This window comes from Pseudochaenichthys georgianus, chromosome 9, assembly GCF_902827115.2.
Source record: "Pseudochaenichthys georgianus chromosome 9, fPseGeo1.2, whole genome shotgun sequence".
Taxonomy (NCBI): Eukaryota; Metazoa; Chordata; class Actinopteri; order Perciformes; family Channichthyidae; genus Pseudochaenichthys; species Pseudochaenichthys georgianus.
In genome coordinates, this window is record NC_047511.1 from 15,332,404 (window position 1) to 15,348,217 (window position 15,814).

At 40.4% G+C, this 15,814-nt stretch overlaps 1 protein-coding gene across 1 annotated transcript; it reads right to left on the bottom strand.

The window, feature by feature from the left end:
* Window positions 1-3: 3 nt before the first annotated feature.
* tesca (tescalcin a) lies at window positions 4-14,995 on the bottom strand. The gene is made up of 8 exons (XM_034090412.2): window positions 14,836-14,995; window positions 13,509-13,578; window positions 12,942-13,022; window positions 11,482-11,621; window positions 7,896-7,957; window positions 888-995; window positions 743-790; window positions 4-653 (listed from the first exon to the last, which is right to left on the bottom strand). Exons 1-8 carry the CDS (start codon window positions 14,894-14,896, stop codon window positions 561-563), a joined length of 663 nt encoding a protein of 220 aa, XP_033946303.1. The 5' UTR covers window positions 14,897-14,995; the 3' UTR covers window positions 4-560.
* Between the last annotated feature and the right edge of the window lie 819 nt (window positions 14,996-15,814).

The window sequence follows — 15,814 nt, forward strand, 5'->3', positions numbered from 1 at the left end:
TAAATTTATTTTGTTCATTAATACATTTCAGTTCATTAAAACAGTTGTATTGAATCATCTCAGGGAAAGTGTTAAATATCCTTCTCGCTGTCAAACATGGAGGTTTTTTAAGGCAGAGATCAGCGTTTGGTTACACGGTCTGAGAGGAATAGAAAAAGGAGACCTGTTCTGGAGATGTGGAGGAATGCTGTGCAGTCCCACTCTTTGGATGAGAGCCATAACAGACGACCCATCGATGCCAGAGCAAGACTATCTAACATGTGAACTTCCTCACTAAAGTACACAGAATCCTTCACATTACATGCTGGTTATATTAGGCAGAGGTTGTTTGATAGTATAAAAACCTGACAACATTAACACATCTTTTTAAAATATATGACACTTGCAAAGATCACAGAGCGTTCAAACAGAAATAACCTAAAAAGGCTTAAAAGTTAAAGATAAATGTATTTCGACTTGATTATTTTAACCATGTTGAAGTTTTTTGGTTCATTCGATTTAAGGACTTGAGAGGCCCGGCTAAAAACAGCAGCAATATAACTTTCTTTACAAGAACAACTTCAAGACTGGGATTTCCCACAACGCATTGTTGATGTGTCCACATCCAAAAAGCGAATGTGCATCCTGGACTCCATTTCAAGCCCTTTTAAAATCTGTGGGGAGATAACAAAATGATGTCAAGTAAGTGACAAAAACTGACTTTTTTTATATTAGGTGGACCATACGTTTGAAAGATGCAAACCTCTTCAAAATGCTCAAATGTTATTCCTTCATAGAACTCCTCTGGGCCCTAAAATCATGAAGAGGAAAATAATGTGTTATTTTGCTGCAGATAAATATGGCTGTATGATGAATTGTTACAGTTTCGTTGTGGTCAGTTCCCTCACCATGTTGGGCACATTTATGCTTGCCACTTCCAACATGGCAGCGTCTGCTATGGCCTTGGCCGTTTCCTGCCCGATTTCTCCACTCTTCGACATTAGCTCCTCTACTACCTTGAAGGAGAAAGAAAACGTTGTTAGTCTTTAACCTCATGAAGAAACATCAGGGGTTGACACTTCCAAATGTCAGTTTTTGTCATACTATATAACTATATATAACAAATCCCAAAATATTATATTATGACAGTCTTTTCCACATACTGCACTTTGACTTTTCTTGGCATTCTATTTCTGATGTTTTTTTACATACTAAACTATGATTTTACACTGATATTATCTTCATACTACTCTGACATTTCTTTCCTGGAATCACTATACCGTGATGTTTTTCTGAAATGTTTTACATACTATTCTTTGTCTTTTTTTTAGGCATGCTATGCTATCACTTTTTTCAATTTACACTGAACAAAAATATAAACGCAACACTTGTTTTTGCTCCCATTTTTCATGAGATGAACTCAAAGATCTAAAACATTTTCTATATACACAAAATAACCATTTCTCTCAAATATTGTTCACAAATCTGAAAAAATCTGTGATCGTGAGCACTTCTCCTTTGCCGAGATAATCCATCCCACCTCACAGGTGTGGCATATCAAGATGCTGATTAGACAGCATGATTATTGCACAGGTGTGCCTTAGGCTGGCCACAATAAAAGGCCACTCTGAAACGTGCATTTTTGCTTTAATGGGGGGGATCCGAAAACCAGTCAGTATCTGGTGTGAGGGGTAGCGCTGCAGCGTGTCTGAGATGCAGCGTGTCTGTGAGGCCCCGCCCCCGCACGCAGATGAGAGAGAGAGAGAGTTATCTTTCAAAATATATTGAACAGTGGAGAGCCGTGACTTTTATACCTAGGCCCTCTGACCCCCCCCCGAAAGAAAATAAGAGATATTACGTCATAGCGTATACTTCAGCGGAATATCAAAACAGCGGCACGGGGTGCAAAACGCATCAATGACAGCGACCCTCTACCACTATGCTCTACCACACAAAACAACACCATTTATATAAACACCTATCATGACAGGGATCCCACAGCCAAGTGACAATTAAAAATGAGTTAAGTCGGCACGGCGGCCCGCATTGAAAATGACTTTTGATGATCAAATCAATGAAAAACAAAGTCCATCCTCCTGTCCTTTTGGATTAAGCACTTGCGGGTCATGCAGCTGATCCTTTTCCACTCCAGTTTATCATTGTAGGCTAACTCAATCTTGAAAATGACTCTGTTAATAATTTCGCAACGATGTCATCACTATCACTGAAGTGAGCCATCATGAACGAACTTATGCTAATCATAAATCTATCCATCATAAATCTATCGATTAGATTTATGATTCGAAAATAATAAAAGTAGGGTAGACATGTGGATATTACAAAACGTGCATTTATCTAACAGGTTCATTTTCCACAGACCTTATTTCCAGCTACTTTCCAAAATCCTATGGAGAAATCCCGTTGCTTTCTGTCGAGGGAATCCGAGCAAAGCTTACTTCCGTGTTTTAGGACGCGTCACTGCACCACTTGCATAGACCTCACAGCGGGCGGAACTTGTCATAAAGTCCGCGAAAATAAAGCCCGCCCATTTAGAGGGAAGATATGATTGGTCAATTGTACTGTCATTTGATATTACGCTCTCATTGAGTTACTATAGCTGGCCCTCTGTGAATGTAGAGAGGGGCTGCAGTCAGATAGTTTACAAATCAGCTCCTAAGTTCTAACCCTATCGTCTATTCCTTGACCTCTGAGTGAAACGTCACGGGGTTAAGGGATAGTGGATAGGAGAATTCAAAAGGACTTAGGAGAAGAGACTGCGGTACTTTAGAGAATCCGAATGCACTTTCACTATCCAACGTGTTTATGATGCGCCAGCGGACGTCCTGAATGTGCGTCTGCTGCTGTGGGGAAACTATGGAAACCACAGTTTTCTATACAGCGGACTACAGCATGGATGTTCAATAAGAACGAGGGACTACTATAAACTCATCTAGAGATTCTGCACCGGGCTCTGATGCTGCTGCTTTGCTTTATGAACGTGGACAACAGATGAAGAACATATTCTTCAGGACCAAAGTTGGAATTGAAATAAAAAAGGAAAGTGAAACTTATGCTCGTCACCCTCTCCCTCCGGTCCACATTAATACAAATGATCCCAATACGTATGATTGTATGAACTAAAGATCTTAAATCAATACAATGTATTTATTATACACGTTAGTCCTTAACATCTATCACTGTGTATATCACCATTCAAACATCTTTTAAAAGTTGAACAAACCCCACACAGCTCAGTAAAGACTGAAATGTTGACTTTATTTGATAATTTCAGTAAAAACTACGTTCATATTCCTCTTTTTGATTATAATACTGATGAACGTTCAAAACAAAGCACTTTGGCAACTTACCACCTATGTTTTAAAATGCTTAATAAGCACCTTAACTTTCATGATATCATTTCTCGGTCATAATCGGTTGTTTCCGTGAACGGCCGACTGTTGAGTGACGGCAAATGCTGCGGCTGCAAGGCATTGTGGGGCAGCATTTTCGCTTCTCCGTCGGTTAGGGAGGTCCAGTGGTTTCCTAAGCTAAAGGAGGTTATAAAGGAAGTTTGAAACCTCCTTTCCTATCATTCTCATCATTCTAGAGAATTCGAACGGCACTTATCATGGCTGCCACTGAGGGACTTCCGGGTCATTTCACTCCTTTAGGAAGGTTCCTAAGCTAAATGGACTATTCGACTTCAGCCAGGGACCAAGCTCTCCCGTCTTCACATAACTCGCAGAGGCGGCATTTAACCCTTCACATTCCAACAGAAACTGAACAGGCAGATTCGAAGGATTTATTTATTTGGAAATATTATTTTAAATACAATGAAATCAAGTTATTTTGGTAAAACTAATGAAAAATGTAACAACAAAAAAATATAAAAAATAATATTTAAAAGAAAATGTTTTTTTTTTTTTTAATGTTTAGAATATCTTAGGCCCTCACAGAGGGCCTAGAGGGCCCTGACGGCTCGCCACTGATATTGAAAGGTAGAAACGGAGATGGTTAGATAAAACGTGGAAGATAACGTTTATGTAGCATTTATTTATTGTCGAATGATGACATTTATAACGGGATCAAACTGAACGACTGCTGCTGCTGAATGCATGGGGCAAGTGACTGGGAAAAGTTTTAAAAGTTATTACATCGTTTCAGATAATAAATAATAATGATAATTCATTCTATTTAGGGGCGCCTTTCAAGCACCCAAGGACACCTTACAATGCATAACATATTCCAAGGAAAGGTTTTAAGACGGTACAAAGATGCAGTCTGGGTGAGTTTTTTATGTGTGGTGCAGATGAGAGAGCTGTCCAGAATGACACTAAGATGTTGTGTTTGTGCTCTTGATAAGCCATTAAAACAGTAAAATACGGGTCTCCCGTTCACCAAAACATACCCATCTGTTATGGAAAATAAAGTATTCCAAAGAAGAAAAAAAAGAAGAAGAAGAAGAAGAAGAAAGAAGAGGAAAGAAAAAAAAGAGAAGAAAAGGAAGTATTCTAAAAGTAATCTGCCACCGGTACCGGCGGGGACTGTTGTTAGCTTCTGATGCGCAGAAGAAAAATCTGGCCCACCCTATATTTTACAGGCCCACCCTAAAGTACATTTCTGCCTACGCTACTGGTCCGCGCAGCAGCGTGCGTTGGCAGTCGGCTTGTCTGAAGCTTGGGGATTTTTTTTTGCGAGCAACGCTACCAACAACCAATCACATGAATCTCTTGCCCCCGACATACAAAGCAATAGCAATGTTAAAACGAAGTAAACTGGAACAAATCCCCAACAGGCGAAAACCTACCAGTTGCACCCACTGTCTCTGCCACCTCCCTCCATGCCTCGCTCCTCTAGTTTGTATCCCGGTAGATGAACAGATACTGATCATTCAGCACCGGGTGATTCACTACCGCCATAATGAATGTTCCCTCCATTTTTTGGAATATGAGGAAATGACCTGCGTAGTCTCTCCCAGCATACACACGGTTTGACTGGCTAGCGCTTGTACTGGCAGATTTGCATAAACGGGATTTCATTGGCTGACGCTTCTGCCGAGGCGCCAAAAGTTGAACATTGCTCAACTTTTGAAGCGAGCAATGCCAGCAACGCTCCACGTCGCTTCCCAAATACAGTTCTGCTAAAAGTGACATCACCCCATTCAAAGTGAATGGGCAGAAGCGTTGGAAGCTTTAACGCACGCCACGTGTGGACGGGCCGTCACAGTAGCTCTGCGCCAGAAACCTCGTGGGAAAAAAACATTTTGGAATATCACCCCTCCACTCCCATTAACATCCCTCAGCTAGCAGCTGCGCTATCTACTCACCCAGATTCCGTGTTTGTTGACTATCTCCTGTCAGGGCTCTCCCAAGGCTTCAGGGTAGGGGTCCTCCCATCTCCCACAGTGACTTTCGTAGTAAGAAACTTACAGTCAGACCGCTAAAGAACCAACATAGTTTCTTCTCAAAGGATATATAATTGGCCCTTTTAGCTCCTCCCCCTTCTCAGTTTCCGTTCAAATCCCATCGGAATAGCCACACGTAAATAAAAGGCTGATTTTCAATCTGTCCGCTCCCTGCTCCGTCGCCTGACCTCCGGGTGCAGAAGCAGCCCCTGCATCTTCAATTCCTTCTCGGAAGCACTCTGCTGGATCCTGCTGAACATCGTCAGAAATCCCCTCCGTCCTTCACCTACCGGACGACTTCCTCCCCATAGACCTGCCACAGGACAGCTCAGGGATCTCACTGGCCAAGCTTAAACACTGCTTCAGGAGTTAGGTGTCCCTCTCTCCAAAGAGAAAACGTTAGGTCCCGACACACGCTTAGAGTTCTTAGGCATCATCCTCGACTCCGACAAATTGCAGCGCATCCGGGACATCACCAAGTCATACTGCGAGCAACAAGTTATCACAAAACAACAGTTGCTCTCCCTTCTCGGACACCTCAACTTCGCCATGCACGTCATACCCCAGGGGCGCTCGTTCATCTCCCGCCTCCTGGACGCAGCATCAGCGGTCGACAACCTCCATGACTGCGTTTTCTTAGAAGAAGGCTGCCGCTCAGACCTACGTTTCTGGTCCCTCCTGCTCGCCCACTGGAACGGAGTTACTTTCTTTTACGATGACCTCGTGCGTTCCTCTGACTCAATGAGGTTCTTCACGGATGCCGCCCCATCCGTGGGTTTTGGGGGTTTCTTCCAGGGAGAGTGGTTCACAGGGTCATGGCCCCCGTCAATTTCTACCTCAAGCAAGTTCTCATTAAATCCGGCCTATCACCTATATCATACCCGGGACATTCCTTCAGGATAGGTGCAGCCACCTCTGCTGCTAATCAAGGTCTCTCTACCTCATCCCTACAACAACTAGGACGGTGGTCCTCCTCCGCCTTCTCAACCTACATTCGCCCGGACATCAGCGCCGTACTGGCTTCCCAAAGATCTCTCAGACCCTAACTATGGTATGTATGCATATAACTGGTGGTGGCTCATAATACATTCACACGTATACATGTCTCACTATGGTACCGAATTTCAAACTGCATTCCTGTCCTAGTCCGCGGGCCCCGCCCACAGGGAATAATGTCTCGTCTCACGCTGCACCTACATGTAACGGGCTTCATCTCATGCACGCAGGTATCCAAATCCCAGGCCCTTGCTCAAATGTGTCCGTGTAAAATGTATATCCTGCGAAGTCAGGTGTGGACCGGGGGTCCCCGTAGACTTCGGTCTCGTGGACTGCTGGTCCCAGCAGACTTCGGTCTTGTGGACGTTGGGCCACCGTACACTTCGGTGTTACAAAACAAGATCCCTGCTCCGGCAGGACGTTCGACCTTCGGGCGGCGTAGTCGAGCCCTGCTAGCCAGGCAGGCGACCCTCAGGTCGTTTTCAGATAAGACCGGCACTGATTTCGGCAGTCAGAGTCTCAGCATGACCCGTAAGCTCCGGCAGTGATTCCGGCCCACTGCATATGTTAATCTATTATTTCATCACCACAGTCACCCCACAAGGTAAGAAACTCAGTTCATCTCAGTATTTCATACTTCACTGGTTTTGGGGATTTCATCGGAGCGGTTATTTCCCTCCTGAATGATTATCCTGCAAACCGGGGCCTAATCGCCAAACACCATTCCATTCTCCTTTTGTATTATCATGGCAATCATTTCATTCATATGACGTGTAAACAATAAATATGTATTCCTTACATCACGTCTCTCCGGTTTGAAATGAAAGCTTTAGCGCAAGTTCAATAAGGAAGACCTAACATGAGTCACTTACACGTCACTCTATTGCTCCCTCCCCCCTCATTAAATACGAGGGCGTCACCCCTCAGCAGCCAATTGCTGCACAGGCTAAATTCCTTAAATACCTGCTCTTCCTCCTTGTCAGTTGTCATTTCAGGTGACTACACGCAACCCGCCTCCACCCCTCTCGCCTCCCGTCTCCTCCAGGACAAAGCTAAACTTCCTTCTTCAGACCGGTCCCACCTACTTATCACCACCACCAGTGTCTAGACCCCGGGGATTTCATCGGAGCGGTTCTTTCCCTCCTGAATGATTATCCTGCAAACCGGGGCCTAATCGCCAAACACCATTCCATTCTCCTTTTGTATTATCATGGCAATCATTTCATTCATATGACGTGTAAACAATAAATATGTATTCCTTACATCACGTCTCTCCGGTTTGAACTATGACTTTGTTCTGATATTTTTGACATACTATACTTATATCTTTTCATCAATTTACTATAGTATGACATTTCATCTAAACATATTAATGTTTGTCCAATACGCCATTGCAATTTTCATTGAAAAATATATAGAAATATGTAAAAGTTTGTGTAATAGAGAAGACACACAAACGTGCCAGCTTCTGTGTGAGGGATACTGTACGCGAAAAAGTAATTTTACTTTTTTTTACCTTCCTGTACTCCGCCAAAGTGATGGTGCCATCGTTGTCGGAGTCATGCATGTTGAACAGAACTGCGAAGAAAGAAGGGGAAACTTTAGAGGTTAGTCTGATTACTGAGCAAACATTTCTGTCATCAAGTTAAAGAAGCAAGGATCTTACAAATTAAATCAGAGGAAGCTGTGATTCGAGGAATGTTGAAGATGCAGTGATGAGAGTATGCAGGTCCCCTTCAGGACGCATCATAACAACCACTGCTAAATGTCAAAGACTCACACTTAGGCTAAAAATGCCATTTCAAATGTGACTACTTTCATTTACAGTGACATTTACAAGATCCAGGCCCATGGTGAGAATTCATGATTGTGGCACTAACAAGAAAAAAATGCCAACTTGTTTCATCGAGCAATGAGTATTTTGTCTGTGATACCTAAGTTATTTCTGAACAGTTGACAGAATGTTAGTTTTTATGTAATTTTGCTCCTCATTCCATTTCACAATGTCCTTTCAAAGGTATTCAATTAACACTGACTCCAGGGAAAGATTTGTTGATGCATGTCCCAAAGGAAATCAAACATCAATCGAACATGATGGTCAAAAATAATAATACAGATAAACGTTTCTTTATGAAGCCAAGAAGGATAGGCTATGTTCAGTGTTCAGATACAGGAGACACTGTATAGTCTGTTAATTATCTCCTCTATCAAAACCCTTGCAATGTTGAATTTTAAAACTATGCTTTTTTGTTCTTAAAAATCTCCTTGTCGGCAGCAAGACCCCCTTATATAAATAACACAGGAATACAAGTAAACTAGAGTTTTTTTTCTTTTACCCCGCACTGCTCTCCTGTTATTATCTTACATCTGCATGTATTCTACAGGAAGCTGTACATCCCTTGTTTTTTTTTCCTGGCACTTAGTTTCTTGAGCAGCAAAAGCAACACAGATTGAGCTGTTGACAAGGAAATACTAAAGTACACAGTGGCAGTGTAAGTCAAACAAGAATGCAATTCCTGAAGAAATTGCTGGTGGGAAAAGCTGACGCTAAACTGCTATGCTGAAATGTACTGTGTAAGAAGAAAGTGAAGAATTTAGATTGAAATGATACATGAACACTGGGAGCTTGAATGTGCGATGAGAGAAGAAAAGAAAGTAAAAAGGCTTGGAAAAGCAGCAGAATATTTGAACTGCAAACTTTTAAACTAACTTGATGGTGAATGATCTGTCGCCATGCGAACAGCATTTGATGACATCCCATAATATGCTTAGATGCGTTGATGGCTGCATTGTTACCAAACCTGTGAAGTTTTGGGCCGTTTGGAGCATTTTCACTGAAGTTATGAGAAAACCGTGTTTCATGGCGAGCATTGTGTTGCCATGGCAACGGCATTTGAATACATCTCAAAACTGTCCCGTAGATGTCTTCACGGCTGGACTGTTAGCACACATGTGAAGTTTGAGCACTTTTTGAACATTTTTATAGGAGTTAATGTATAGCGACATTGTCTTTTATGGCGAGGGATGGAAAAGTCTTCCAGTTTTCCATGGAAACGGCATATGATGACACCCCATAATTAAAAAAAAATTATCTTTCAAGCTACGAGATGTTCTCCTACGTTTATCATGAAAAATGATGTCTCAGGAATGTAGGGTTTGGGAATTATGGCAGGTTTAAAAGAAAATATGAAGGCAACATTAAATCTGTCCTCCACTCTAGCTGTGACATCACGCACTCTAAAATCTGAAGAAGGCCTGTTTACCAAGGTCTGAACAATGTTTAATATCTCTAAACATGAGAATCTGATTTAGAAGTTGTGTTACACGAATAATGTCAGAAGGATGTGTAACATTTTAAAGTTGGAATGAGGTTTCGGAGTGAAAGTATGAAGGAGCAGTTACCAGTTGAAGAAGGAGCAGTTAGCAGTTGAAGTTCCATGAAGATTGTTCAAGTCTGAAGAGTTTCTCCATTGACTTCCATGTTAAAAATGTGATGAATTATGGGATGTATCTCTGGAATTATGAAAGTTATGAATGATAAAAGTAATAGCCATCGATTCCCGACCGAGCTAAACGTTTTGAAGTTTGAACGGAGTTTCTGCGATGTTCAATGTACGAGAAGAAGAGGCGCAAAATAACCCAGGTGGAATAATAAAGAATTTTGTGCGTAGCATAACAGATAGTGGGAATGCTGTGTCAGCATTCCCACTAAATAAGTGTTCATATCTTTCACTTAGGTAAAAGTTTCAATACTACAAGTCGTATTTAAGTACATTTACTTGTTTTAGAGTCTTGTCTACTTCAATCAAATTGTAACACCATTGCATTGAGCTTTGAAATGTCTTGGTTGCTGGCCAAACCAGTGCAGTGACAACAAGTTTCAGTGATCCAAAACATAAACAGCAAATTGCATTTTTTGTGACAGTCTATTAGAATCAGACAGTAAAGGACTGTATTACAACTGAAATGTAATGTCATGAAAATAAAAAAATAAAGCAAAACCAGAATCCAATCCACCTACAGATAATTTGAACTCGGAGAGAATGCCTTAGCGACAATAAGAGACACACCCCAGGTTGGAAGAATTTGTTGTCTGTGTAGCAGTTATTGCATGGCCAGATTTACCTGCTTTGACGCCCCAAGGCATGAATTGGCACTACACCCCATAATCTGTGGCTCCTGCCACCTGCACATAGCACCTTCAACTCTGCACCTTTTATATGGATCTAGTGGCCTCAGTGTACTCATTCTCTTTCAGTATTTGGTTATGTAAAGTAGTCCCAACTGCATGACAAATGTGCAACTTAACACAGAGTAAGTCGAGCCCAAAGCCTTTTATAGGGCAGCAGAGGACATACCCAAATTATATTTTACAATAGCAAAGCCAAAGCCAAGTCAGATGCTTTATTTAATTTGAGTAAACAAATTAGTTTAGGTCTGTTTACAATATCAGCTCAGCATCTACTGCAATGAGTCTAAAGGGACACAGAGCCTTCTACACAGCAAAAGCCTCATTTACATTATAGATAGATGTTTTTTAATACTGTTTTTAAATTAAGTATATTCACAAATGCAATTTTGTTTAAGTTTCACAAACCAACTGGACAAAGATATTCCTAGTTTTTAATCAAGACTCGCTAGTACTGGTGATTCCCATCTGCCTATGTTTGACCCTAAAGTAATTCTTGGAAATGAAGGAACAAATAAAACTAGGTAGGTTAGAGGGAAGAGTATACACCAAAACGTGAATGACTTCATCCTAAAATGCCTGGGATAGACCATGAAAACAAACTGATTATGATCTAATGGTATAATTATATCTGTGGGTCTGACTTAGAGGCTATAAGTGCTCTATTTGTGACAGTGGTTGTGAAGCTATGCATCACAACACTCCTTGTGACATGTTGGTGGTTATTAAAATATAATACACACCATTGATTTGGTGTCTATACTGAGTGGTGCTCTTTCCTGGTGTTTTGGAATTGAATCAAAAGCAAAAGGGAGACACTTGAGAGTCCTATACTATTAGCTGGGCATCTTAACCAACAAGTATATCTGGTTGTATCCAAAGCAATTATGAAAAATAAAGTGGAGTATCTCACAGCGAAGCTTCTCTTTTCTCATAGCTTCCTTCTCCTCATCCGTCGTTCTCAAGTTCGGAGGGCGGAAATGGGACATGACCATGAGGAATTGCTCGAAGCCAATCTGATCGCAAGAGCCCACTTCATCCTGATGCTGGTTCCTGGGTCACAGATACAAAATAATTCAAAGTTTAGGTCTTCTAAGTTCAAATTCAACAGACATTGTTTTTGAAAGCCTTCCCGAACATCACTATTTGCTCAATTTGCTAAATTGTAAATCGCCAATTGTATGCCCTACAATTTTAGTCTTGACTTTTGCCTGGTGAAAAATAGTTCTGTAACATTTTGATCATTGGATTCTACTGGTTCATTTACACCCATAAAATAATCTTAATATCTAAACCAGTGAATTTTTGTGCCCATTGTGCACATGATAAATGATCAGCTGTGAACACAAGTCACATGGACTCAGAGAAAGCTTGTTTATTGGACAGTCCATATTGTGGTCTGCCCTTTAGGCTTTCCAAAGAATGAAGAACTATTTCAAAATGTCAACAACTGTCTCTTATAAAACCCATCAGTTAAATGTTGTTTACTTGTATGAATAACATCTTTTGTTTGCACCACATTTCTCTAAAAGGAATCCCACATCTAAATTAGAGGAACTTAATACTGCTCTTGAATGGAATTTCTTTCATTTGACTAAACAAACCGAAGTAAAGCACTCAAGAGTTTAATTAAACAGGCTAAACATTTCAGGGGATAAATGCCTCTTACAACTCTCAATTTAAAACTATCCACCCGTCACTGTCAGTTAGCTTATCAATTAGCCTGTAGCTTGCATTGAAATACTTTAAACTAATGCAAATTAAAAAAAATTATAGTAGCCTAAGGGTAACCCACTACAGCTACAATACATTATTTAGCAGCATGAGAAACAGATAACTTAGGCTTTTAAAGAAATAAAACCGTTTACGCTGAGATCAAGAGCTCCAGTCTTTATGCTAACATCAGCAGGAAGACTGAAACGGTAGCTAAGGTAGCGGTAGCTTCCTACACAGACATACAGTATGTGAGATTGGGATAAATCTTCTTTTGTAAGTCTGCAAGAAAAAATTTTCCCACAGTGTCAAATGATTCCCTTAAATTAGGATTGAATGGATAGTATTGGAATCATAATTGAATACATCAGAAGCATAAGAGAATTCAATCGCTGCTTTAACAGCTTGTGTTTACCGAGCTGTCGACAGGGAGACACATTGATCATTTTTGACAGAACATTTAAATTCTAACAAAGTAGGATGGGAAATGGGTCGTGGTGTGTAGACTTTCAAAACTATTATTATAATGTACGAAGACTTTTGGATTTCACAGGGTTTGGTTTTCAAAGTGAATATGTTCATAATACTATCTGTACTAGTATCAAATACAATAGCCATTAGACATATGGTGAACTGTCAGCGTGGGGTGATTGCTCTCACCTTTTATCGAAGAATGCTCCAATAATTTGCTTCCTGATTGGGTTGTTGGCGAGGGCCGGCATGCTGTCCAAGTTTGCTCTACTGCAGGGCGACAAGAGAAATGATCATAACACAGATACTACGACAGGATGAATGTTATTTATAGGAAGTAATATGAACAGTAAGTTCACCTGGAGGTCAACCGTATATAGACATGTTCAATCTTTGTTCCCTGATTCTTTTTAAGGAAGGGAACTTGTCATCAGTCAATGCCAGCACGCCAATTTGGCATGTGTATGTGTATTTGTTTAGACATCAGAGAGTGTGTGTGTACAGTTTGCGTCAGCTCTGTGTGACTTGTGCATCAACATATTGTATTTGAGTAATGTGTCTGTGTTTGCACTGGTTCAGCCTTTGTGTCACCGTATGTTGCTTGCTAGTTGTGTGCAAATGACAGAACTCATTTTCATGACTGCACAGGCTAAAACGTGTCTTTTAAAAACACAAGCAGCTGACCAGCAGAGCTCTGCAACAGGTGTTTAAAAGGTTGTACAGGTTTCTAAAAACAATTGTTAATAACTGTTTTACCTTATTGTCTCTTCATTTCCGCTCAGCTGCTGGAATCTTTGGTAAAGGTTTTTGATCTGCTCGAATGAAACTATAAAGAAGCAAATAACAACATAAAAGTACTGTATGTCCATAGTACACCCATAATTACTCCACACGCATCAACAAGCACTCCTTCAATTGTTTTCTTGGGACACTTTAATTGATAGTAAGATCATTCTTTTTGAAAAGTTGTTTGACTTACTTTTAAAACAATGTATTGAATTAACAATGAAACGTACTTTATATAAATGATCAATAGCAGCTCTACTATCAGTTTAATGACAACACCCTTTGTTTTACTGGGATTGTCTTTTCATGGATTCTTCAAATCATTAACTCTCTGTGTGGACTGGTGGCCACAAAGGTTTACACTTCATAATCTGACCCAGCCTGGTCCCATATCGAGATGTGTTTGGAATTTATAATTGTTGCACTAAATACTTCTGTTTTATTTGTCCCTATTTCACCTTTCCCAGAGGGTGCTAAGTGTTTGCATTAGCAGCTGTGGCCGCTGAGTGTGTGGTGTAGAATATACAGACACAGTCTCATGTAGAAACAAGTTGGCGGTGTCTTTATCACATGTGAAGAATGAACACTTGCACACAATTGGCGACAAAACAAAACAACAACAACACAGGTTGCTGTCAGTGCTTTACCAACAAGTATCGGCTTGTAAGTGCAATACACAATTTCATTAGAGTGTCAAGAACTAATTCCAGAGAGAAATGGGGTCAAAGACTCACCTTGAGGATATGAAAGCAATAAAAAAGTTCAAAGTCTCACCCGCATGTATCAATAAAGTTGGGCCCAGTCTGGTGTAAACCTTATCACTGCTACTCAAACTCTGCATAGCACTGCATGCAAACGTTTCACATCAAGATCCTGCCCTTCCTTAAAATAGATCGTTAAACACTTCTACTGTGTCGGTCTGCATGTTGTTTCGTTTCTTTATTTAAGCTGTAACATCCCATAATGAGAGGAAGAGTAAGGTAGTGTATTACAACACAGCTCACATCACAAATATTACCATACATTAATGCAGAAACGAAAATAGTAAAACCCTTATTGTAACTCTAAAAAATATCGATAACGCACTGCATTTCATTCATTTTATGAATATGAGATAATTCTGGTAAACCGTTCACTAATCAGGTTTCAATTGATCCAGTATTGAATTATTTCCTGGATAATCCACATGGTTGTGTGTCATTAAACGTAACGATGTCGCACCAACAACGCCTCTCACTGAAACAACGGTTACAGAGTTTCCAACACAAAAGTTCCAAGAGGGTTTTCCTTTACTTACACCCAGTTTTGTCAGCCAGGTCCTGGTACTGGTGCTCAGCGCGCGTCTGCCAAGCTCCCATCGCTGCTTCTGTTCCCACCGTGCGTCAAGGCGCGTTTCAATGTGGTTCTTCTATCCTTCCTACTGGCTCAAACTCCATAGGCTTCCGCAGCTTTGACACACTGCTATCGGCAGATCAATGCAACTGCAGGCTGGAAACATACATCGGGGTCTGATCCGGTGCAGATCTGAAAACTCGCGCGCATGCTTATCTTGACCACTTCTTTACGTCAGTGCTTTAAACTCGTCAACTGTTTGGTTTGTTGTATTTATGATGTATTACCCGTACATTTTCACTGTTGATAAATGCCCTGCTGTCAAATGATGTCTCCTGATTTTTTTGCAGGACATTGTTAATAGTATTCATTGGTGGACATTAAATAAGTTCATTTAGTTAAGCTCTGTACATTTGTTTTAGCTACTTTACTGTTATTTCCTGATACTTGATCCACTGCAACCCAGAGGCAAGCCATTACCCAAATGCATTTGTCTGATACATTAAATTAATTTGAATATTTAGATTCAGATGAATAATACAAAATAACATCAAATAAAAATGCAGTATGTATGAATACTGGTGAGGATAAACCTAGTTGATCCCTTGGTGTAATTCTAACGCTTCATGAAAGTTTATAGTACAAAGAAAAGCTCCCATTTCTAAGTGACACTAAGGGGACATTGTTGCATCAATAATTATATTTCAATTGAAAATATATTATTTTAAAAACGCTGTTGTGCAGAATGAGTACTTTCTTTACTGTAACTAAATATTGCTTTGGTACTCACAATTTACATTTAGAATAGAACACTTTTACTTGAATTTACTGAATATTTAGACTTTGGTATTATTACTTTTACTTCAGTAAAGAGTACTTAATCCAATGCTGCTAGTTGTTGTGCATCACATAAGTAAATCAATTATGTTGCTCATTCAGCCCAG